The sequence below is a fragment of the Rhinolophus sinicus genome, linkage group LG18 (assembly GCF_036562045.2).
Source record: "Rhinolophus sinicus isolate RSC01 linkage group LG18, ASM3656204v1, whole genome shotgun sequence".
Taxonomy (NCBI): Eukaryota; Metazoa; Chordata; class Mammalia; order Chiroptera; family Rhinolophidae; genus Rhinolophus; species Rhinolophus sinicus.
The window spans coordinates 5,167,137-5,193,592 of NC_133767.1; the positions used below are offsets into that span (position 1 = coordinate 5,167,137).

The 26,456-nt window shown below is 42.0% G+C and overlaps 1 protein-coding gene and 1 long non-coding RNA gene across 6 annotated transcripts; one reads left to right on the forward strand and one right to left on the reverse strand.

Moving 5' to 3' along the window:
• Positions 1-9,259: 9,259 nt before the first annotated feature.
• Positions 9,260-20,944, forward strand: CEP20 (centrosomal protein 20). Its single transcript, XM_019710380.2, has 6 exons — positions 9,260-9,334; positions 13,338-13,535; positions 14,414-14,498; positions 16,824-16,960; positions 19,195-19,305; positions 19,842-20,944. Exons 1-5 carry the CDS (start codon positions 9,268-9,270, stop codon positions 19,269-19,271), a joined length of 564 nt encoding a protein of 187 aa, XP_019565939.2. The 5' UTR covers positions 9,260-9,267; the 3' UTR covers positions 19,272-19,305; positions 19,842-20,944.
• On the reverse strand, positions 15,789-26,367 carry LOC109433850 (uncharacterized). 5 transcript variants are annotated; one of them, XR_012493143.1, is made up of 6 exons: positions 26,227-26,361; positions 25,887-25,916; positions 24,591-24,773; positions 23,961-24,145; positions 20,949-21,196; positions 15,789-16,939 (listed from the first exon to the last, which is right to left on the reverse strand). It is a non-coding gene; the product is annotated as an uncharacterized LOC109433850 (long non-coding RNA). The 5 variants fall into 5 exon arrangements; XR_012493142.1 differs by having other exon boundaries at positions 20,949-21,216; XR_002135733.2 differs by lacking the exon at positions 23,961-24,145 and having other exon boundaries at positions 20,949-21,216; positions 25,887-25,926; positions 26,227-26,367.
• Positions 26,368-26,456: the final 89 nt, after the last annotated feature.

The window sequence follows — 26,456 nt, forward strand, 5'->3', positions numbered from 1 at the left end:
CCTCCCTGAACGAGAGATTACTAACCAGCAACTCCTTAAACCGCTGAAGTTGGTCCCTATCGGTGCATTGATTCTGAGTCTTGGCAGCAGACTGATGGGAGGTACCAAAGGCATCAGGTACTTGCTTTCCCTGACTCCAAGCAAATCTTCTCTACTTCCTTCTAAAAAATGACTCTATGCGGCGGCCGGATGGCTCAGTTGGTTAAAGCACTCTTAACAACAAGGTTGCTGGTTCAATTCCCGCATGGGATGGTGGGCTATGCCCCCCTGCAACTAAGATTGGAAACAGTGACTGGACTTGGAGCTGAGCTGCGCCCTCCACTAGTAGATTGAAAGACAACGACTTGACTTGGAGCTGATGGGCCCTGGAAAAAACACAATGTTCCCCAATAAAATTTAAAAAAATAAAAAAATAAACACATAAAAATGACTCTGGACTCATTAGTGTAACGGGTATCTAATGGGGTCTCCTCTGGTTTCGATGTCACCCGAATTAGAGAAAGGGTCTCCTTCAAGGGGAGAAGAGACAAACAGATTCCTACACAAAGCCGAAAATAAATACTCCAAGAGAGATCAATAAAGTCCCAAAGCGGGAGTGAGGGAAAGCTTCATTGCTACCACACCAAGGACACTGCTGGTGGGACAGGAGAAGACACAATTGGGGTTTTGACCTAGGGAAATGGGGGGTGGTGTCATGGGCAGAGGGTCACCGCACAGAAAAACACAAGGAAGATAACAATGGAGCATATTCAAGCTGTTCTAATTAGTTCATTTTGTCTGAAGCATAGCGATAAAGACAAGAATAAATAATAGTAATAACTAAGATTCATTGTACACTTACTATGTACCCGGCAGCATTCTAAACACTTTCTACCTCATCTAATCTTCGTAAAAATCCTGTAAGAATAAGAATATCCCAACTCTATAGATGAAGAAAAAGAGGCAAAGAGAAGTTGATAATTTGCCCGTTTGTAGCTGAGGGGTTTGTAAAACACCACCACCACCACCAATAATAATAACAATCACAACAGTTAACAGCCGTTGATTGATCACCAAACACTTCATTGAGTGTTGGACATTCCTCTTCCTCTGATTTGATCCTCACTGTCCAGGTGACAAAACTGAGGCTTTGGTAGGAGGAATATTTTTGTATACTATTGAAGCTAAGTTGGTGCTAATTCTAACTAGATGTTATAACTTAAGATGTTAATTGTAATTCCCAAAGCAACTACTAGGAAAATAACTGAAAAATATATATAAAGTGAAAGAGATAAGAAGAGAATCAAAACGGCACACTAGAAAATATCTATCTCACACAAAAAAAGGCAGTAATGGAGAAATTGAGGAAGAAAGAAGATATGACATATAGAAAACAAATAGCAAAATAGCAAAAGTCCTTACTTAGGAGTAATCACGTTAAATGTAAATGGATTAAACTCTCCAGTTAAAGGTCAGAGGGACAGAATGGATAAAATGACATGAACCGACTTTATGTTCATTTTAGATCCAGAGACACAAATAGACTGAAAGTAAAAGGATGGAAAAAGATATTCCATGCAAGCAGTAGCCAAAATACAGTTGGAATGGTTATACACACAGCCAAAGAAGGACATTATATAATGAAAAAAGGTAGATCCGTTAACAAGAAATCACAATTATAAACATATATGCACCTTAAACAGAACCCCAAAATATACGAAGCAAAAACTGAAAGAACTGGAGAAATACACAGTTCAACAATAAGAGTTGGAGATTTCAACACTTTCAATAATGGAGAGAACTACTAGACCAAAGATAAACAAGGAAATAGAAGTCTTAAACAACACTATAAGGCAACAAGACCCAAGAGACATATTTAGGGCACTCCACTCAAAAACAGCAGAATACACATTCTTCTCCAGCGTACATGGAACAGTCTCCAGGATAGACCATATGTTAGGCCACAAAACAATTCTCAATAAATTTTTAAAAGACTGAAACCATACAAAATATCTTCTCCAATCAAAATGAAATGAAACAGAAAGAAAACTGGAAAATTCACAAATATGTGCAAATTAAACAACATACTTTTAAACAACCAATGGGTGAAAAAAGGCATCACAAGGGAAATTAGGTGATACTTTGAGATGAATGCAAATGAAAATACAACATACGAAAACGTATGGTATATAGCAAAAGCAGTGCTCAGAGGAAAATTTGTAGTTATAAACACATGAAAAAAATGAAAGATCTCAAATCAATAGCCTAACATCCCACCTTAAGGAATTAGAAAAAGAAGCTCAAACTACATCCAAGCAAACAGAAGGAAGAAAATAATAAAGATTAGAGTGAAGATAAACAAAATAGAGAATATAAAGGCAACAGAGAGCATCAACAAACCCAAAAGTTGGTTCATTTTTTGAAAAGATCAACAAGACTGATAAACTTTTAGCTAAGACTAACCAAAAAAAAAACAAGAGAGAAGACTCAAATCGCTAATGTCAGGAAGCAAAGTGTGGAAATTACTACCAACCTCACCAAAATAAAAAAGAAATACCCTAAACCATTGTATGACAGCAAATTAGATAGCCTAGATGACATGGAGAAATTCCTAGAAACACACAAACTGCCAAAACTAAGTCAAGAATAGAAAATGCAAATAGACCTCTATTAGTAAAAAAATTGAATTAGTAATAATGATTTTTAAAATTCCAATAAAGAAAAGCCCAGGACCAGATGGCTTCACTGCATTTAAAGAATTAATATCGATCCTTCTCAAACTTTTCCAAACATAGAAGAGACCATCATTACCCTGATACCACAGCCAGACAAAGACATCACAAAAGAAAACAACAGACCAACATCCCTTATGGATATAGATGCAAAAATTCTCAACAAAATACTAGCATATTGAATCCAGCACATATATACAGATAAAATAATTTTTATCCCAGAATGCAAAGGTGCTTCATTATTTTAAAAGTCAATCCATGTCATATACTGCATTAATAGAATAAAGGGGTGAAAAGACTACGTGAACATCTCGATGCAGAAAAAAAAAATCATCTCATGAAATCTAACACCCTTTCATGATAAAAATACTCAACAAATTGGACTAAGAGGGAACTTTTTCAACATAAGGGGCATGTATTAAAAACCCACATGATATGCAATGATGAAAGATTTAAAGCTTTCCCCCTAAGATCAAGAACAAGACAAGGTCGCCTGCTTTTGTTACCTCTATTCGACGTTGTACTTGAATGTTATAAAATACAGGTTTTATTATTCTTCAGGTATGGTGTGGCCAACAGATCAGGAGATGACTACCATTGAAAAGATAGTTTATTATACCTGCAGACCCTAAGAGAAGAGAGCATGCAACACCATGAGGGGAGGCTCACACAGGAAGCAGTGGGGGCAGTCAGGAGGCAGAGGGATAAGGGGGGGCTGTGGGTGAGAGCCTTTATTGGAATAATTTCAGCAGGCCCTGGGGCACCGGAGCTGTCCCTAGCTGCCTGGTACCTGGCCCTGAAAATGACAAGACACTGTTGAAAGAAATTTTAAAAGATCTAAAGAAATAGAGAGACATTTTGTATCTATAGATGTGTCCTGGGACAACTGGATATTTACATGCAAAAGAAGGAGGTTGGATATTGAACGCACATCATAGACAAAAATTAACTCAAAATGGATCAACAACCTCAATATAAACGTTAAGACTATAAAATACTTAGAAGAAAACCTAGAGGCAAATCTTCATGATCTTGGATTTGCAATGGTTTCTTAAAATTTGACACCAAAAGCCCAAGCAACAACAACAAAAATAGATAAGTTGGACTTCATCGAAATTAAAAACATTTCTGCAGCAAAGAACCCAATCCTGAAAATGAGAAGACCGCCCACAGAATGGAAGAAAATGTTTGCAAATCATATATTTGACACGATTCTAGTATCCAGTGTTGATTGAAAAACGATGTCAACCCAGTGTTTCATCACCAAAAACGATTTATTCGGAGAGGAAAAGGTTGCAACTCAGTTCATGCATACTCTGGCCTGCATGCCAAGATGGAGGGGGATTTATAGAAGGGAAATAGGAAGTTAGAACCACAGAGCGTTATTATAAACACAGAGTTCCTCCTGTAGTGTTCTCCAGATTACGTACAACGCGAGAGTTTCCATAAGTCCAAACTCCTTCCATAGATACTCCCCACTGATTGTATTCGCTTAAAGTTCCAGTTACTCTTTATCACCAGAATACATAAAGAACTTTTACAAGTCAACCAAAAACAAACACACAAAAAGAAAGCAAAGAACTCAATTCAAAAATGGGCTAAGGACTTGAGTACACATTCCTCAAGAAGCGCATGAAATGGCTCGACATCGTAAGGCACTAGGAAAATGCAAATAAAGACGTATCCTGGTGATCACGTTGTAAGGTACATAAATGTAGAATCACTACGCTGTACACCGGAAACTAATATAGATTGTATGTCAACTATACTTGAACAAAACACACGCACACACACACAAACACACAAACCCACACACACACAAGATGAGATGTCACTTCACACATACTAGGATGACTGTAATAAAAAAAAAAGAAAGAAAAATAACAAGCATTGACAAGGACATGCAGAAATTGGGAACTTTATACATCACGGATAATAATATAAAATAGTGCAGCTCCTCAGAGAATCCTCATATGACCCAGCAATTCCATGCCTGGTTATATTATACATGAGAATTGACACAGCTGTTCAAACATTTGTATGCAAATATTCACAGCCGTATTATTCATAATAGTCCAAAAGATGAAATAACTCAAATGTCCATCAACTGATGACTGGCTAAATATTTAGTTTATACTATTCCATTGGAAATGGAATTTATTTATTCACTCATGGCATGCTACGTGCTACAACTTGCATGACCCTTGAAAACATGTGAAGTGAAAGAACCCAGACCTAAAAGGCCTCATATTGTATGAATCCATTTATACGAAATGTCCAGAAGAAGCTAATCCACAGAGACAGTGAGTAGATCAGTAATTGTCAGGATCCTGGTGGATGGAGGAAGGAGGCAATGGGGAGTGACTGCCTACTGGGTACAATTTTTTGGGGGGAGATGGAAATGCTCTGGAATTAGATAGTGCTGACGGTTGTACAACCTTGTGAATGTGCTAAAGCCTCTGAATTGTACACTTTAAGATGGTGATTTTTATGTTATGTGAATTTTACCTCAATAAAGTAAAAAAAAAAAAAAGAAAGAAAGAAAAAAATGAATACAAGTATGACCCAATTCAGAAGAATGAAACACGAAGAGAGCTTTGCTAAGCATCTCGGGGAATTCTTCCTGGATGTCTGGGAGAGTTTCTGGGAATTATTCTTTTCTTCCTCTGACCATTATCATGTTTGAATGTGATACTGGGAACAGCTTCAGTCGTCTCACCAACCCTTAAAAAAATAGTGTCCATCTATGGAGGAGGGTAGAGGAGAGACACTTGCGTGCAATTTTGCCCTGTGTTCTGAATTAAATGTTCCCCACTGAGTAGGTAGTTGAATTTCAGCCCGAATTCTTCTCGGCATGTGGTTGAGTTTTCCCAAGGAAGAAGATGATTTTTTGAAGTTGTCTGCCCTTTCTCTAATTTGCTTACGGTTAGTATATACTAAGTGACAGCCCTGGGGCAACCCATGAGTATATAAAGGAAAGGAGCCAGGACACAGGCATAAGCCAGCCTTTAAACCGGCCTCGCATCTGGATTTCCAGTTACAGTTAATATTCCATTTTCTTACCAATAAGACAGTTTGATTTGCATCCCCCAAACATCTAATCCATCAGGAGGATTTCTGTTTTGTTTTGTTTTGTTTTGTTTTAGTGGAAGGAGAAAGGAATGGAGTGAAAGTAACTCAGAGAGATAGTTGCCAATCTGAGTGCTCCGGCTTTCTTTGAAAACACTGCCCAAGATCCATTTGTCTCCTGTAGCCCGTGTGTAGGAAAACAAATACTTAGTATTCCCTCTTTCTTTAAACCATTAGTGACATACTACACAATGTCTACTGGGCTGTGCTTTTTAAAATTTCTATCTGTGCATCTTGCTGATAATTACATCTATGTCTATATTTATACGAGGTGTGACAATTAAGTTCGCAAACTTGTAGCCACGCTCTTGCTAACCTTTTTTGAGATCAGAGGGATTATTCATTATGAATTTGTACCAACTGGACAGGCAGTTAACCCAGTTTACTATTTGGAAGTGCTGAAAAGGCTGTGTGATAAAGTTAGACGACCTGAACTTTTCGGCAACAATTCATGGCTCTTGCATCACGACAATGCACCAGCTCACACGGCACTGTCTGTGAGGGAGTTTTTAGCCAGTAAACAAATAACTGTATTGGAACACTCTCCCTACTCACCTGATCTGGCCCCCAATGACTTCTTTCTTTACCTGAAGAGAAAGGAAATATCGAAAGGAAGACATTTTTATGACATTCAGGACATCAAGGGTAATACGATGACAGCTCTGATGGCCATTCCAGAAAGAGTTCCAAAATTATTCTGAAGGATGGATTAGGCACTGTCGTTGGTGCATAGCTTCCCAAAGGGAGTACTTCGAAGGTGACCGTAGTGATATTCAGCAGTGAGGTATGTAGCACTTTTTCTAGGATGAATTTGCGAACTTCATTGTCCAACTTCATATGTTTAGAACACCCTCTTCTTTGGAATGACTGCATACTATTTCATTTATGGCTGTACTTTAATTTACTTAACCAGTCTCCCTACTGATATATTGGTATTTCCAGTCATTTTTTAAAAGTCAAGTTGATTGAAGTATACATGCAGAAAAGTTCACCCCTCTAAGTGTACAGCTCTATGAATTGGGGAAAACACGCAATCGTGTATTCAGAGCCTAGATGTAGAACCATTCCATCGCTCCACAGATCTCCCTTGGGGAATTTCCGAGTCAGCCCCCTTCATTCATCCTCTGGCAACAGCTGATTTGCTTTCTGTCCCTGTACTTTGCCTTTTCCAAAATGTCATCAATGGAATCATACAGGAGAAAGCCTTTGAGTCTTGTTCCTTTCAATGCATTTGCAATTCATCCTTATTTTTGCGTGCATCAGCGGTTGGTTCCTTTATATTTCTGAGTGATATTCCATGATACAGATATACCACAGCTAGTTTACATCCATTCACCAGTCGGAAGACAATGGGTCATTTCCATTTGGGGCAATTATAAATAAATCTGCGATTATTGCACACAGCCTTTTTGTATGTGCGTAAGTTTTTATTTGTCTTGGGTAGACACTTAGGAGTGGAATTGTATGGTAAGTGTATGTCTGACTTAAAAAGCAGTTGCCAAACTGATTTCCAAAGTGACTGTAGTACTTTGTGTTCCCATCAGCAATATACACACACTTGCCAGCATTTGGTATTCTCATTGTCAGTGGTTTTTCAGCCATTCTAGAAGGTAGATAGATTTTGTCTACTCTAAACAGTGCTACAGTGAATATTCTCATACACTTAGCCTTCATAATTAGGTGTGACTATATCTGTAAGATGCATTCTTAAAACTAGAATTGATGGATCAAAGGGTGTGAAAGGTTGATTACATATTACCAAACAGCCTTCTGAGAAGGTGGGGCCAATTACCCACCTACCCCTAGGTATGATAATGCCCGTTTCCTCACATCCTCACCAACACAGTGCATTACCCAATTTCAGTACATGCGTTGAAATGATAGTTTACTTCAGAAGATTGCTGTGTAAGTGTCTACCTCATAGGGTTGTTGCGAGGACGTAAAGCAAAGCTTTTAGAACAGTGCCTGCCACACATAGTGGCAATAGCTGTTAGTTCTTGTATGATTACCAGTACTAATCAATCAATTACATTTTTTATTTGCCTCTCTCTGAGTTCCTCTTCAGTACCTTCAAGAGTGTTTTTCTCTGAAGAGCTCAAACATTCCACCTATGGAATTTAGTTAATCCTTGTAAATCTCTTCAGATGCTTGCCAGGAATTCAGACACTGTGGGCTTTACAGAATAGGGAAGTGTGACAGGATAGGACTTTTCTAAGGTTACAGATCTGTGTACCACGAGATCAAAACTAATCTAGTTTGGAATGGGAAGGGTCACAGTGGCTTTCAAACTTCCTGACTGCTCTCCACTTTAAGAAATACACCAGGAACCGCGACACAGCTTTATACCCAAAACAGAAGTTTCAAAAAACAATACTTGTTTTCTATTTGCTCCATTCCGTTTCATTGAAAATATGTTCATTGGGATCCCCTAAGAAATAAATTTCAAAAGCTTCTATTGGGTTAAGTGTAAAGGGCATTATTACAGGACCTGGATCACAGATGTTGGCCTTGTTGGCAATACAACTGGCATCATAAAACCTCACACTCAGTTTTGGGTACATTTGTCCCGTGGTCCTTTTTCTTCATTTCCTCTGTATGCTAGAGCTTATCCATTCATCAATTATTTTTGCAAATAGCTCTTGGGCTCCTTCCGTGTACTGCCCAGTAGTTTTAAGTGTCAGTGGAAGAGAACAGAATAGACTTTGAAGAGCAAGAGGCCGGAATTCAAATCTGATCTCCACCATTTGCTGGTGCTCTTGGTTAAGTCTCTTCATCTTCAGTCATCCGTCTCAATTTTCCCCTCTGTAAAATGGGAGCAACAATAGAGACACCAAGGAGCTAGTGTGGGTAAAGCATTCAGCAGTGTCAGGTTCCCAGTAAGTATTAACACCGTGGTTCTCACGGGGTGATGCCCGGGCCAGCGGCATCAGTGTCACCTGGGAACTTGTCAAAAATGGCCATTCTCAGACCTCACCCCAGAAGTTTCTGAATCACAAACATCAGAGGTGGGGCCCAGTAACCTGTTTTCGTAAGTCTTCCAGATGCTTCGGACGCATGCTCAAGTTTGAGAACCACAGGCTTAATGCATGGAAACTATTAACAATTAGTACTTGAAAGTGCAGGGGTGAGCAGTGGATAGACCAGGAAAGGCTTCGTGGGCTAAAGTGCCAGCAGCGCCCACAGGTTAAGGGCTCAGACCTGCCTCAGTCCCCACTCCCCCTCCCTCCTCCCTTAGCAGGGCCAGCCTGGAGCGCTGCTCGCTGATTGGGTTGGTTGGTGGTGGCGTCTCTCTGGACAGTAAACCGCAGGGGTGAGGGAGGGGTGAGGGGAAGGGGGGAGGGAAGGGGGAGGGGTGAGGGGAAGGGGGCGGAGGGAGCGGTGCGCCCATTGGCTGCAGACCACGCCGCGCAGCAGGGCGGGGCTGCGCATGCGCACAGCCGTGGCGCGCCCCTGGCGGCCGTTGAAAATGGCGACTGTCACCGAGCTGAAGGCTGGTGAGTGAGAGTGGGAGGCTTGCCGGTTCCACTGCGTCTGGCCTGCAGCCCGTGAAAAGGTTGGGACGAAAGGAGAGCACGCGGAATACGAGTCAGCCTTCCCGGGGGGTGGCCGCTCTGCGGCGTCAGGGCCCGCGGAGCTTCCGGGTGGCGGGGCTGCCACTGAGCCAAGGCCCCGAAGGAAGGGGGTGGCACAGGGGCAGTTTTTAAACCGCCTTTGAGTTGGAGGCGTCACAGGCGCTGCAGGTACCTGAGAGGTCTTCAGTCCTGCACCTTGGGTCAAGGGAGCATTTTTCGGGACCCCCACCTGGAGCCGAGGCCTTGGGCTGGACCTCGCGCTCGGGGCTGATGTTTCCACGACCCACGATCAGCAGTGGCGTCCGGCGCCTTCCTAAACCGTTGGCTTGGTTGTCGCACTGCATCCTTACAACCTGACAAGTAGGTCCCGGTTTCCCATCGGGAAAAACTGGAGGTAGAAAGCTGCCTGGCCCGGCCATTCTCCTGCCTTTTTCAGAAAAGTTTCCCCAACGTGTGAGTCCTTAAAGCTGATAACTTTGTCCACCGCTGGTTTGGACGTAGATGTCCAGACAGATAGTAATAATCATTAGTGACCCGTGATGGAGCCTTAGGTGTCCGGCACTGCCCAGCCCCCTGCTGGTATCTCATTGATTCTATGTAACAACCCTACGCCCATTTCACAGATTAGGAAATTCAAGTGCCGAGACGTGACATAACTCGCCCAAAGTTATCCAGTCAGAAAGAGGCAGAGTGTGAGAGCTACATGTGCTGCCCCAGAGACAGCTCCAGTCTTAATGACTGAGTGACACTGCTCTGCCCCCGGATTACTGACTTGGGGCCTAAGTCAGTAATTCTTCGAGATTTGGCAGGGAGGGGTGGAGTCCCTTTGAGATGATTCAGTAACCATGGGTATGAGTGTGTATTTGTGGCACTGGGCTGGTGAGGAATCATAAACAAGGCATGCCTTTATCCCTAAGAACAGACGTCACATAAATCGTTGAATGCTCTTCCCAGGAAGCACATGTCAAACGTAGTATTACATGCAACGTCAGAGGACTTAGCTACTTAGGTGTGTAAGCCAGGTTAAGAACCTCTTTCTGAACAAGTTGTCATGATACAGCGTTTTAAGCATGATCATAAAGGGAAGGGCAGAATGATCTGGAACCCTAGAAGAACTGGGAATTAGGGGTGCCCTACACAGATGTAGGGAGCCCTTTATGGTTTTTCTGCATTTTCCAGTTACGAATGCGCTTTGTGTTCGAGAAACCCAATCAAAATGTGTTTGCCAGTCAATTATGTTTTCTGAGCTTTGACCTTTTTTTAAAGCTCTTTCACATTTTTCCACCCACTGGGTTCTGCCTCTGGGAGGTAAGAACTCATATTGGAGAAGGCAACCGAGGCATGAGTTGGTGACCAACCACTGAGGTGGTGATGAAATATGCTAGGTTTCCCAACCCCAGCTTCATTAATTCTCATTTCTCGGCTGAGTTTGAGTCTGTGCTGTGTGCAAACACAGAGTAATTGGGACAGGAGCCCTGCCAGTGGGAAAAAAATCTCTCCGTCTAATTTCCAAAGACGGAATTAGAAAACAGGGGTTTGGTTATAATCCCAAGAATACGATAAGGCTGTACCTTCCTTTTGTGGGCCCGACTGGGTGAGAGCTATACGTGCTTACATACCTGCAATAAGTTTGAGGGCATGATTTAAAAATAAGGGGCAAAAAAGTTTAAAGTCTAGTCTAGATTGTATCTCTTTAATCATAAGACCCAGGTTTTTATTGTTTATAAAGCTTAAACAATATTTACGTTCCTGGGCTCCCTTTATGAATTTTCATTATTGTGGTGTAGTTATTTGGTGCCTTTGACAGGGCTCAGTACAGTATTAAACTGTATTTATTACATCTAATAGTATACAACACTGTATTATAATGCTCCTAGGTAGTGTTTATTGAGCTCTACCTATGTTCTAGGCACTGTGGGTGAGATGTGTTGATTCTCTGGAGTTGTTATTTAGCCATTAGGGACAATTTGAAAAAAGAAGGTTCCAGACCACTGCAAGGGGTGGTGCCAATTCAGCCCTATGACGTTACTATCCATACTAGTATTTATTGCTAAATCTCATTATCACAACTATTGATATTGGTAATCAAGACCCTTGCTCATCAAGAAGAAGTTACGTCAGGAGGGAGATCCAAGATGGCTGAGTAGATAAACACTGTGCCTACTTCCTTCCGTGAACAAATTAAAATTACAACAAAATTATAGAACAAACAGCCAGGAGAACCATCTGAAAGTCTGGCTGAACAGAAGTTGTATAACTAAGTATATAAGGAAGAAGCCGAGTCGAGAGAGGTAGGAGGGTCAGAGACGCGGTTGAGAACCGGGAAGGCTATCTCGGCCTTGGAGGTTCCCCCCCACAGAGGAGCTAGGGACCCCAGCCCCACACCGGCCTCCCCAGCCCAGAGTACTGGTGTCAGGAAGAGGAGCCTCCACAACATCTGGCTTTGAAAAACTGGGGATTCCAACCATCTGGGTGGGACAGAAGGCAGCGGGAAACCCAGGCGTCCTCATAAACGGCGCGTGCACAGACTCTCTCGCTCCCAGGCACTCACCTTGGGCTCCAGCGGAGGAACAGTAATTAGTGGGGTGTCAGAGACATTCGTGGGGCAGACTGAGATGTGTGGCTTCGGTATGAGGGCCGGAGGACAGTTGACATTTTCTCTGAGGAGATCTTCCTCCCAGGCAGCCGCTGGCCTGCTGGCGCCATCTTCCCTGTGTTGAGCCCGCCCCCTACGCTTACGGCCTAATCTGAATCTGATTGGTCAGGTGAGCTCCGCTGCTCCGCCCTGCTGACCCAGCTGGGACCCCACCCCACCCAACTCCCCCAATGCCAGAGGCCCTTTCTCAAGAGCAGCCAGCCCTGCTAGCATTGCACTCTCTCAGAAACTATCAGAGTCTGACAAACCTCAGGTGGGGCTGACTGGCTTCAGACTGGCCTCCATGTGCTCTGAGACTTTTGCTGAGTAGTTCTAGGCTCAGCAATGGCACCAAACCAGAATTTACATTGACCTGGTGACCATAACTCTTCCTACTGTAGTGACTCCCAGATACCATGCCTCATCCAACTTGCATACCACAGGAGGCCTATCATGGGCTGAATCTTATGGGAGCTGGCAGGTGGCAGCAGGCCTTGGGGTGTCCTGGCATTTTGTGAAAGTACAAATTGGTTGTTATACCGTCGTCATGGGGATGTAGGGGTAGAGCATTAGGAATATAGTAATATTGTAATAACTACGTATGGTGTCAGATGGATACTAGATTTGTTGGGGTGATAGATGGGAGGGGTTGGGGGTCAGGGTGTAAAAGGTGAAGGGAATAAGAAGTACAAACTGATAGTTACAGAATAGTCATGGGGCTGTAAAGCACAGGGAATATAGTCAATAATACGGTAATAAGTATGTATAGTGCCAGGTGGCTATTAGACTAGTCAGGGGGGTCATTTCTTAAATTATGCAAATATCTAACCACTGTACACCTGAAATTAATATAAAATAATCTTGAATGTCGACAGTAATTGAAAAATTTTAAAAGGGGGGAAAAGGCGAAGGGGAATAAGAGGTTCAAATTTCCAGGTATAAAAAAAGTAAGTCGTGGGGATGTAACATACAGCATGGGAAATATATGCTGACTGGAGGTCTATCCCCCTTTTTTCCTCACTGAGGAATGTGTATCAGACTGTAACCTCTGACAGTGACGATGTTGGAAGGATAAACTTGAATTTGCTTAAATATATTAAAATAGTAAATCACTGCAACTTGGGAACTTTATTTTTGTTACAAGCATGGCTTGTGGTAGCTAATGTGATCATTGTGTAGATTGAAAGCTGCTGTTAGGCCATTTACCTTTTCAACATTTTACTTTAAAGTATGCCTGAGAACGACAAAACTTATTCTGTAATTGAAGCCTTAATGTTTTATATTTAACAGTTTTAAAGGACACCTTGGAAAAAAGGGGAGTATTAGGGCATTTAAAAGCGAGGATTCGAGCTGAAGTTTTCAAAGCCCTAGATGATGAAAGTGAACCACGACCACCATTGTCTCATGAAAACCTTCTCATCAATGAATTAATTCGGGAGTACTTAGAATTCAACAAATATAAGTATACAGCGTCTGTCCTCATATCAGGTAAGAGGTTATTGTTTGTCACCCGAGACAAAATCTGCTTCTTCCCTTCTTCCAATTCTAAGAAAGTCTTTAGCCTGGAAATCTAATTTCATTATGAAACTGTCATCTCAGTGGCTGGAACATAATAATCTCATGGGCTCTATCCATAGCTTGAACAAGTTCTCATGAGGCTTATAATATTGTAGGGGTGTGCTGGTTTTATTCTCTCCTGAACAGCACTCCATTGTATGGCTGTGTCGATTTATCTATTATCAGTTGATGGACATTTGAGTTGTTTCTGGTTTTTTCCATTTACGAATCAAGCTGCCAAAAGCATTCACGTAAAGTTTTTGTGCAAACATAAGTTTTAATTCCTCTTGGTAAAGAGCTAAGGGTGGGATTGCTGGGTTGTGTGTGGCAAGTGCATGCTTACTTGGTAGGAAACTGCTCAACTGTTTTCCTAAGTGGCTGTACCATTTTGCTGTCCCACCAGCAGAGTATAAGCGTTCCAGTTGCCCTCCATCCTTGACAACATTTCACTTTAAAGTTTACTTTTACAATTACTGCCACCAAATGGTATTGGTATTGTCATGTATTTAATTCACGGGCTCCTCAGAAACAGACTTCTGCAGTCTAGTATTGTAGTTTAAATCCAGAAACAGATTTTCCCAGCCAGAAATTATATTTTAAAAAGTGACTTGATGTTAAACCGTATTGTTAAACATTTAACAAATAGGTATTTGGAAAGTCATAAAATTGTAAGTTGGATCTGCTATCATCATTCTTCCAAAATCTGAAAAATGAGTATACCTGATAAGTGTGGTTTTTATCAAAATCATATTTGCGTTTTAGATTAATAAAATCATAAATCTGTTTTCATGATTTTTTTCCCCCGTCAGAATCTGGTCAACCTGTGGTTCCACTGGACAGACAATTTCTCATCCGTGAACTAAATGCATTTGAAGAATCGAAGGATAATACAATGTAAGAAGTTATTTTTAAGTTAACCTTTTAGATATTGTTGTATTAGAATCACAGTCGCATAGTGGTGGTTTTATTTCGCTTTAATCCAGCAGGTATTTATTTGGATCTAGTGCATGTATAGCACGCCACCAGATCCCAGGTGTATAGTAATGAACGAGTCAGACGAGGCCTCTGCTCTCTGGGGCTAAAATTCCCCTGGTTTCGGAGGACTGAGCATCACTTCTTTTTAAGGGGCACTCAGCCTGAGGCTTCTTGATTCATCCTTTTTTTCTTCTGACGCATTTGTTCTATCAGCTGTTTTCTTCCTCACATTTAACTTCTTCCTTCACTTCAACTGAGGGATGTACTCAGATCTGCCCTCTCCAAAAAAACCTATCAACTCCCAACCCCGAGGTACTGCTCCATCTCCTTACCACTGAACTTAGTGAAAACCAACCCTCTGCTTTTATGACCCCCCTTTTGCTCTCCTTATATCTTAAATTCTCCCCTCACCATTTATACAAAACTATGCTTTTAAAAAGAAAAGTAACCACTTTCTAGTAGTTTCTTAGTTCTTTTCCTGCCTTTGTGTTTCTTAAACTGTTTCCAGAGGATCCCCGAATGGTCAAAAAAACAAAAATTGTATATAGGTGCCTGGGAACATAACTCAAAGCAGTCTTCTCCTAGCAAGAAATACACACACACCACCACCACCACCACCGTGTTTCCCTGAAAATAAGACCTAGCCAGACAATCAGCTCTAATGCGTCTTTTGGAGTAAAAATTAACATAAGACCCGGTCTTTCACTATAAGAATATTATATAAGACCCGATCTTATATTAATTTTTAAGACTGGGTCTTGTATTAATTTTTGCTCCAAAAGACATATTAGAGCTGACTGTACAGCTAGGTCTTATTTTCGGGGAAACATGGTACTAGTTCGTATCCAACTTCTTTATAGCTAACATTTATGTACCATTTAATATATATTAGGTACAGTTCTAAACACTGGACTTTTGTTAGCTCATTTAGTCCATTACCCTATGAGGTGTGGACTATATTTACCCTCATTTATAGGAAGAAACATTCATAAGACTGGGGCATTAAGAATCTTGCTGAGGTCAAGTGGCAAAGCCAGGGTTTGAACCCAGGCAGCGTGGCTCTTGGGACATAAGACCTTCCCTGGGCGAGGATTTATTAATCCGATAGTGTTTGCATACCTGTTGTATCTCAGTGTTAGGTGTCCTGGTGTGGAATTAACCCCTGGTCATTCACAAAAGGTGAAAGCATTCACACAAGACTGTAAAGTTGGAGAATGAAGAAAGGGTTTATTAAAGTTAGGAAGAGAGAAAATGCCCGTGGCAATGTCCAATGATGATGGCTGCCTCAGGTAGTAAGGAGAGAAACACCGGCGGGGGTGGGGGTGGGGGTCCCTGAGACAGAGTCCAGTGTCTGAGAGTGGACAGCTGCTGAGACAGAGAGGAAGAGAAAGAAATACTGGCAGACTCCTTTGCCAGGCTAGTCTGATAGGGATGGCTGCACTAACTTCAGCTTAGCTTTTTCTTATATAGGAAAGGGGGAGTTTGGCAGGCAGGTTTGGGGACTGACATCCTTCCTGGGGTCTGGTCTGTTTGAAGATGATGTTATGTCCGGACTCCAGACTTGGCCTCAGCCCTCGAGGCCTGAGACTTTAATGCATCACCAGTAAAAACTGACAGAAGTTGTAAATTGGATTCCAGTGTCCGGGCACCTGAGGATTAAGAAGAAATTGCTCTTTCCCAGGTTAGGATGTTGTTAATTAACGAGGTATGGATTTACTTGAGAAAGGGAACAGAGTTCTTCAGTTGATCAGTGAGGGGAGAAACAAAGTGAAAACAGATGCATGTCAGGATGGAGCTAACTGCAAACAAACGAATTCTAGTTCCAGGTGGCTGGATAGCAAGCAATGTGGTGAGTCACACTGCAAACTAGCTAAGTTTAACTGCGTTATTGGTTCCCTGAATTTCACCCTTACATGAGGTGCTGGGAAATTTTATACTTGACTTAGGCGTTTAAAAGCTGAATTCATGTGCATTGATTGAAATTATATTTCAATTTAGATGAGGTTTAAGTTGTTAACATGTTTTCTCTGGATTTTAAAATTGTCTTTAGAATTAAATGGTGCGCTTAAATTTTAAAAAGCATGACCAGTTTGCTTTTTGGATAAAACCATGCAACATTTGTTTTTTTAAGTCTAGTGAATTACTTGGCTATTTTGGGGTCAGAGGCTACCTTTTAAAAAGTAGATGTTTTAAGCTTTTCCTGTTTATGCAAATTTAATTGATTTTGGTTTTCTTTTGCCATAGACCTCTTTTATATGGGATTTTAGCTCATTTCTTGCATGGAACTAACGATGGCATCCAAAATACATTTCTGAAAGGATCTTCACTTCAGCCTCCAATGTCAAAACTGGGTGGACAGCCTAGTGGAAGAAAGCAAACGGGTATGAGTTTACTGAGATTTGTCAGCTAGCTGTCAGCAAGTATATTTTCTTCCTATATATTTTTATCTGTCGAGTCGTTTTTCCTGAGCTTTTGAGTCATACTATAAGTCCAGTTTATATCTAATATAGTTTTAGCCTGTGTAACTTATCCAAAAAACAAAATGCTTTTTGGAAAGAGAATTTTGGGGGGAGGCGGGTGGATGACTGGACAAAATTTTTAGATGGCATTTCTATACAGAAGTGTTGAAAAACCTGATTTTTATATAAATTTGTACTTTCTGGAGTAGCTTAGTCCTTAGCCTACTGAATAAATGATGGGGTTTTTTTTTCTTGGTTTTTTTCCAAATCAAGTAATCTTTTTCTTTTCCCTCAAAGACTGAAAAAATGCAAGATTACTGAATACAGATAGAGAAGTCACAGGTTTATGTATACTTTACATTTTCAGGATACCTTTTGTGGTAGGGTGGTAGGTCTCTACAAATATAAAAACCTTAGGAGACTAGCGCATATTTCTTTCAGAATGCGTACTCTTGCAGGGAGATTTCAGTTTTGATTACATCAGCAATAGGCCCTTGCTTTGATCATCTGAACTGAATGGTTTAGAGCTCAGTGTGTCCAGCTGTGGGAGAGAGTTGATCTCTCTCTTTAAGTAATACAGTCAGGTAGGGCTCAGGCAGCTGCTAGAGCAATATTGATTATGTTAAATATTTACTGTATTTTTTTTTTAAATTTTATTGGGGAATATTGGGGAAGTGTGTTTCTCCAGGGCCCATCAGCTCCAAGCTGTTGTCCTTCAATCTAGTTGCAAAGGGTGCAGCTCAGCTCCAAGTCCAGTTGCCATTTTCAATCTTAGTTACAGGGGGCACAGTCCATCATCCCATGGAGGGAATTGAACTGGCAACCTTGTTGAGAGATCGCGCTCTAACCAACTGAGCCATCCGGCTGCCCCTGCTGTATCTCTTAAGATCTGAAAACTAAATATGAATGAAGCAGGGTAACCTTTTGGAGGTTATTTCTGACTTCACAAGGAGTTATCCTTCTATAGAGCTTAGAATTCTGAGCTGGATGGAACACTAGAAATCATTCCCAGCGACTTTACAGTTGAGCAAACCAAGACTAAAAGGTTAAGTGACTCATCGAAAGCTGTAGTTGCTCGTTTTTAGCAGCATCAGCACCTTTGATTGCCATTTCTGTACACTTTTCCATTTAAAGATTATGGGGTTTCCCTAGTTCCCTTTTCAGGGATTGGGTAAGTTTTCTGATTATAGTAGGAAGATGTAAACAGTGTGTTTGCTTCTTGCCACAAGAGGGTGCTGCGGGGTGGCATTTCTATTTGAAGAAAGGTAGGGTTTCTTTTGTTGTTGTTTTGTTTTGCTGTTTTTGATTGAAGAGCTTTGGCTTCCATCAAAATGCTAATGGAACACCCTGTCCTTTCTTGCGAATTATGAATTACATAAAAGAAGTTTGTAGGTACTTACCGCTGGGTTTACCCCAGAGGGTACTCTATTCACTTAAAAAAAATTTGTTTTTTGAATAATTAGAGTGAGTCTAGTACTAAACATTTGTCTTCAGTAGTGTTTAAAAAGAAGAGAAAGACCCTGGAATGGGCAGAATGGGAGACGTACAGGAGGTGGCATGTTCTAATTTCTAGAATTGTGCTTTACCATTACTAATGGGAACTGAGAGGAAACTTCAAGGCACTGCTCATCACCTGTAACTTCAGAGAAGTCAGTTGAAGGAAACGATTTACTGGTTTCAGTTGACAACATACAATGGTTTACTGCTGTCATTGTCCGTGCCTACAGATGATTTATTTTGTATTTTTGAATAAAAAGACATTTGTACATTCCTGATGACGTAAGTGCAAGAGCCATGTACCAATGTACTGTTTTCAACTTAAATCACTGAGGCATTTTTACTACTGTTCTGTTAAAATTAGGATTTTAGTGCTTGCCATCACCTGGTGAGACGTGAAGAAGCAGCCTTTCTGTGGAGAGTAAGAATAATTGTGTACAAAGTAGACAAATATCCAATTATGTGCCAACCTTTGTGTAATAAAAATTTGTTTAAAAAAATAAAAAATAAAAAGTAGTGAGTTTTTTCCATTGTCCTAAGCCATCTAGAGAACTCACACAATATTAAATTTGTAACCTCCTGAAATATATGTAGCTATGTCTGGCTACTGCCTATTTTAACTTGGGGTAAGTATTGATATTCGTTTCTGTTAATTTCAGATAACCACCCAAGAAAGGAGAAGGGGAAAAATGCTAATATTAAAGATCTTCCTATTTCTCAAGCTGTGAAGAGATGACATTTCCACTTGGGGCATCTTTTATCTTAAAATTGTATGTATTACATAACTTATATATGTTCCCACCGTTACCAAAATGCATCACCAATATTTGTACTTTGTAGAAATACGAGTTTCTGAAAAACATTTAGTCCCTCATGTTTTACTGCATTTGTGAATAAAAGCTAACTCTTATTTAGCTTATTGGATTTGACTTGAAAGAAAATACTGTTTGTAGTAAGTATTTTAAAGATCCTTAAACTTTTGAGAAATGGAAGGGTTTTTAGTACCCTGTACATTCTTTAAAAAAAAAAAATCACTTCTTCATGTCCATATGTTCTGCTCTTTAATGTGGCACAATAATTAATTTTCTTCAGGCCGGAATTAGGTGGTTTGTAGGAAAATTCATTCTTGTTTTTAAATAATACAAAAGAACACCGAAGCCAAAAAAAGATATAATTTCTATAAAGTTTGATTTTTTTTTGATTAGCTATTTTTCATATAACTATTTATAATTAGATTTAAATATCTGAATTACTATCTGAAGTTGAACTTTTAAACTAGGTAACAATGTACTTTTTCTTTCCTTAGACCATTTTGGCTTCTACTGGAAGATTTAATTAAAAGGTAGAGGGGGAACCACTTCTTTTAATTTTGCTGTAAGTGAAACAAAGAGTTTATTTTATTACATGAAGAATGTGGAATCAGCATGAAGAGACAGGCTTTAGGAGAAATACCAGAAAGTACCTTGTAAAAGATGGCATTGTTTAACTTCCATGTGCCCTGCACTTGTGCAAGACGGGCTGTGAAAGGACCAATCTCTACTTATTTGGGCTCTGAAAGTCTTACTCAATGGCAATTTTTATTCTTGGGATGGACAAACAGTAAGAGCTCTTCTAGTGCTATCGCTAACATGCTTCTTTGATATGTACTAAGACGTTTGTATGACGTGGCGTCTCTAAACTGATGTCCCTGAAAACTGACTATGACAGTGGACAGTGACTGACTGGCAAAAGCCGTGAGGTATGTTCAGAACCAAACTGCATGGGTGCCTGTGCCATGACAAGGAGCTCAAACGTTTTCCACAGGGAAAGTGATAAGGGCTGTAATGGGCAAAATCACCATTCTCTTCAGGGTATTGATTCTGTGCTACTTTTGGAAATTATTGAAACTTTTGATTTTGTCTCTGATGCGACTCAGTGTTTAGTCCATACAGATTAACCAATAATTTTTACCTGAATACAGAAAATTATTGAAGAAATCCCTCTAAACCATACTTTATAAGTAGGCTTTTGAGAGGCCAAAAGGACATATATAGAGACAGAAGTTTTTATAAGGGCTCATTTCCATTTTTAAAAAATGAAATCTGTAGTATCTGATTATAATTATGAATTCTATTGTATATGGGAATATAAATATCTAAATTCTTCTGAGAGGACTTGGTTTATATCCAAAGATGTTGGCAGTGGACGCTAAGTTTACCTCAGGAATTGCAATCATGCAGAACTAGATTAAGAAAAAAATCCCAGAGTTTAGCACTCTGGACACTGATATAAAATCATCAAAATAGAAGTGAAACAGAATTGTCCCATGTCCAGACCATTTTGTGTGCATTATTCTGTAACTTGTTTGTACCTGGGCAACTTTTATACTTTTGATGTATATTCAATTAAAAAACCCAAACATTAAGCGACTCACCTTTGTGTAAAGGCTGTTCGTATGAATGTTCTGTCATCAAAGATGGACACCAGACCCAGAAGAATGATGAGGGGTGGCTCTCCAGGGCTTCTGGCGGGGTCTTCAGTAGCCTCGTTGTTGGAGAGTACAGAGGAAGATGGAGGAAGGGGAATGTTTCCTGATGTATGTGCACTTGGCATCAGCCCTTTCCCCCTGGAACAATCACTCTTCATGCAGTGCCAATGGGGGGGGGCTGGTGGTATCATTCTCTGGGGGAAAGTATCATAATCTATGGGGCCACATGTGGTTCAAAAAGCATGTTTAGTATTACATTTCTACATTTGGAAAAGAGCAAAACACATATTTTCAAAATACTGCAATTTTTATGATTATCTACAAAGAAGGATCTTGGGGTGAGAAAATCTGCTCTGGAAATTTCTATACTCAGGATTTTTGGACAGTGTCAATTAATTTGTAATCCAGTAGTTTAAAAAGGTGCATGGGCTGAGACATTAAAAAAAAAAAAAAAAACTCAAAGAAAAGACAAATGGAAAGAAAAGACAAATATAAATACAGAGGACCCGTCAAAGTATTTCCATAAAGTTACAAACGAAATTAGTACATCATTATTGGTGGTTTTCACGGGGTTGTTGGGAGAAGTTATCTTCCAGAAATGCAAGAGAAGTTTTAGGAGAAAACTTGGATTGACACACACACACAAAAACAGGATGGGAATTGGAACTGAAGAGGGATTTAGGAAAAGCGGAAATTTAAAACTTGGGTGATCTAAAAACTCATAGCAGGAACAGAGGTGGCTTTTGAAGATGATAAATTTGAGCTTGGTATATATGTTTGCATAGAATAAACTAATAGCTTTATAATTATGTGCAAGAACACATTTGTATACGATTCACATGCCTGTATGATTATGTAAAATCTGATGTATTCTTTCAACCTAAAGCCAAGTGTACACAAAGGATTAACATTTGTGAGAATATACCTTTAAAGGCATTTAGGACAATCTTCCCAGCCCTTGGTATTTGATTTTCGTAATAACTTCTGCAAAGATTGTGTGGTCTTCATCAATTTTTTAAAAAATGAAAGAGAGGTAAAACTACCTTTTTTAAAAACACAGGCCTTATTTTTTAGAGCAGTTTTAGGTTCACAGCAAAAAGGAGGCAAATACAGAGATTTCCCATATCTGCCCTGTTTCTCCCCCACACAAGCACAGCCTTCCCCCATTGTCAGCATTCCCCACCAGAGTGGGACATTTGTCACAACAGATGAACCTACACTGACACGTCATTATCACCCAAAGCTCACTCTGGGTGTTGCACATTCTATGGGTTTGAACAAATGTATAATGACATGTATCCACAATTATGGCGTCAAACGGAGTAATTTCACTGCCCTAAAAATCTCTTTGTTCTTCCAATTCATCCCTCCCGCCAATCCCTGGCAACCACTGATCTTTTTACTGTCTCCATAGTTTTACCTATTCAAGAATGTCATTTACTTGGAATCATACAGTGTGCAGCCTTTTCACACTGGTTTCTTTCACTTAGTCATATGCATTTAATTTTCCTCCATGTCTTTTCATGGCTTGATAACTCATTTATTTTTAGTGCCAAATAATATTCCATCATCTGAATGTACTGCAGTTTATTTATCCATTCACATTCTGAAGGACGTCTTGGTTGCTTCCAATTTTGGGCAATTACGAATAAAGGTGCTATAAACATCTGTGTGCAGGTTTTAGTATGGACAGAAATTTTCATCTCATTTAGGTATATCCTAGGGAGCTCGAGTTGCTGGATGATATGGTAAGGCCACGCTTAGTTTTGTAAGAAACTGTAAAACTACTTTTATTGAGAATTTTAGGACCCTTCTTTATAGAGGTTGAGTTACCAAGAGGTGGAGTTCCCAAGACAGAGTTGGAAATCGGTGGTGAAGGAAAGAGCATTGCAGGTTACTGTACAACACAGCCTTGGACCGGAGAAGCACGGGGGCCATCAGGAGTGAGACAGAAGTGCTTTTGTGCAAGAGAGCAGGAGCTGAGTGTTTCTCGTGGTCAGGAGTGGTGCCCCTTTGTTCACAAGGAGGCAGAGTCCTGTGCAAATAAATCTTGGGCTGCATGGCTTGAGTGCTGATATACTTTGAAATAATTAAATTGTGAAGCACATGCAAGAATAAACCATGTTTGGACCCAATCTTTGATAATATTAAAAACTAGAGGGAATCACGCTTTGGGGCTTTTTGAAGCCAGTAGCAAACACAAAGCTATTTGATTAAAAAAAAAAAAGCAAAACTCCAAGAGAGAAATTTCCCCTCTGTCATCTTGTTTCCTGAGTTCATGGAAACTCCCATTAACATGGCACTTCACAGAAAAGACATGCCAAGGAAACTTATTGACAGTGCTCAATCAAAGTAACTTTCCCTCAATCTTAAAATAACTGGCTTTTTGAGCCATGGGAAATAAAATGAGGCATCTGATTTAATTACAACAATGTACTTTTGAAGATTCAAACATCTGAGCTGCAATGGACAGTTACTGAATGACTGTTAGGTGCACACACTGTCCCTGAGTACTTCTAGAATATACGAGCAAGGTATGAAACGCTTCCTATAAGGCCTTCACATGCCACATTTAACAAGCCAGTAGGGAGTTGAGGCAAAGATTCTGACCATCTGTGCTTTTCCTTGAGAAAAGGCTCAGAGAGGTTCGCTGACAATCCTGAAGCTGCCCCCCTGCTGCTCAGCTGATCATGAGTTAAAAACCTCAGACTCCCCACCCCCCCCACAGGCGGGGTTGAATTCCTGCCCCATCACTAACTGGCTGTGCTACCCTGGCTGGTTAATTTAACTCACCAAACCTGGTTTCTCAACAGCAACATGGGGAAAAAAATTTTTAAGTACCCACTGGATAGGGTTGTTGTAAGGATGAGATGAGCTAATGCAGTAAAATTCAGTGCATGGTCACCAACTTCTTTAGAGAATCAAACGCAACCCCTTTGAAAGGGCCATTGTTAATACCTCTGATAGAAATGCCACCTCTTCCTCTGAGGCCAGCAAGTTGGCTTCTGACAGCCTGCTGTGGGTTCTCTCCCATGATGGGAAGATGGTGATCAGCTTGAGTTTCCCCCCTTCCATTCTTCTCTGCTCCACAGCATTTCTGTGCTAACGCTGGGACAATTTCCACTCCTTTTACAGTCTAGACACTAAAAGGCACGTGGGGAAGAGGCCCATTCATCATTTCTGAAGAACTTGACCCTTAACTTCCCCAGCCAGTTAAATACTGTCCCTTCTTGACTTTCTGATGTAGGTAGGCCCTTTGAGGGCCAGGGGGTTGGGCTTGGGTGTTGTCAGGAGTGAAGAACAGGTGAGCTTGATGTTGGAAGGATGAGGAAGGGACCTGGAGGGTCTGAGATGCAGAGCTCTGGAGGGGACTGGGCAGGACAGGCTTTCACTCACTGTTAGTCCCCAAGGCCTGGTGCAACTACTTGGTTTCATGTTTGTGGGGAATAATAGCTAACAGGAAGCAAGGGGATACATGCATTTTACATGGGTCATCTCAAAGACTGTTTACAATCAGCCACGAATAACTGATGTCCTCCCCATTTTGCAGGTAGGGAAACCGAGGCACAGAGCGTTCAAGTTACTTACCGATGGTCACAGCTATGAGTAGAAACTGGCACTGGCAAATTCAAACTCAGTGATCTAACCTCAGAGACCTGGTCTTGGCCACAAGGCCGGCTCTCCTGAGCATATTTCCCTTTAGAATCCTGGCGGGTGGGCTCCGTTCCCAGTGAGAGCTGGGGCAGTCCTCTGGGACCTCATTTTTCTCACCTGCAAAACGGACGTATTAATAAAGACCCCACCATCACCTGCCTGGCTACCTGGGGGAGGGTTTGTGGCATAATACGGGGCGTGTGGCAAGGGTCTTCCAACTCCTTTAACCCTCTCCCCAATCCCTGTGGCTGTAAGTAGCTGAGACCCACGTGGGACTGGGGCTCTGCGCCAAGCAGTGGGGTCCCGTTCCGACCCCACTCTCCTTGCGCAGCTGCCGGTCACGAGAGAGCTTGGGTATTTTGGAGGGTGAAAACCAGATGAGCTTGATGTCAGAAGGATGGGGAAGAGACCAAGAGGGTCTTGGATGCAGTGTTCTCATCTGCGGGCCCCTCCCGCGCTCCTTGCCGCGCCGAGGACCGCTCGACACCATATTTAGTCAGGGGGAGCGGGCAGCCCCGGGCTGGTATGCGGCGCTGGGAATTCCGCTGGAAGGAGCCCGCGCCTGCCCTTTTTGGGTTGTCTCCCGCCCGCCCGCCCGCCGCACCCGGGGAGGGAGGACCGGCCGGCCGGGAACCTCGGAGCCCATGCCGGGAGGGGAGCGGGGCGCCCCGGCTGCCCGCGGGTCTCCGGCCTGGCGCGGGGCCAGCCCACCGCCTCGGCTTCCTTTTATGGCCTGTGTGCGTGTGTGTGACAGAGGGGAGAGAGATGGGGAGAAGACGGAGAGCCAGGCAGAGAGAGAGAGCGAGAGAGACTGGAGCCAGAGACACAGAGACCAGAGAGCTTGAGACATACGGGAGAGACACAGAGGCCAGAGACAGAGCGAGACATAAGAGAGAGACAGTCAGAGAGAGAGAGAGAGACAGCAATGGACAGAATGACAGATAAAAGGCAGGACAAGACAGAGAAACAGTGATGGAGAAACAGTGCCAAACATACAGGAGACAGAAAGACGCACCTGGGGATAAGGGAGTGGTACGAAGAGGGAGAGAGACAGGGAGTCAAATTTAGGCAACTTCTTCATTTGCAAGAATTTCTTGGGGGACGGAGACGCAGTTGAGGGGAACTTGCAAGGGCGGGTGGCACCCGCATTCTCCTTAGATTCTGACACGCACCTTGCAAATTCCAGAACATAATTATCAGCTCAGAGACCAGAGAAGGGAAACGACTTACCTGCGGTCACACAGCCAGCGACTGGCACACCTAGGCACACCTGAAATCACAACAGCAGATTTTTGGTTTTGCTTGTGGGTGTAGGTGGGGATGGCAAGTTGGGAAAACTAAAAACTTCCCCGTCCCGCACAATTCCCAGCAGTCGGGGTCCCCTGCCTTGCACTTGGCAAAGTTCAAAAAATCCCCTTTCCTACCCTTCATGCAATGCGGCCGGACCCCTTTCCAGACCGCGCGAGGTGAATCAAGTGCCCCCTACAGTTCCTCCCGGGGCGGTGGTGGGTGGAAGCGGTGAAAGCCCATGTGGCCTGAACAGACTCAGGGAAGCAATTCTCAAGCATACCCCATAGACGCTGGCCGCTCAAGTCTTTTCTCTAGGGACCCGGAGTCTCGGTGACTGTCCCGGAGCCAGGGGTGAGACAGAACCACGCTTCTGCAGGGAGCACCCTTACGGGAGCCTCTGCGTCGGCCCCGGCGCGCTCGCCCCAGGTGCGGCCAAGGGCCTGGACCAAAGCTCCGCCTCTCCGGCCCTGCAGAGGGCGCTGCAAAGGGAGCAGCGCGGGACCCTCCCCT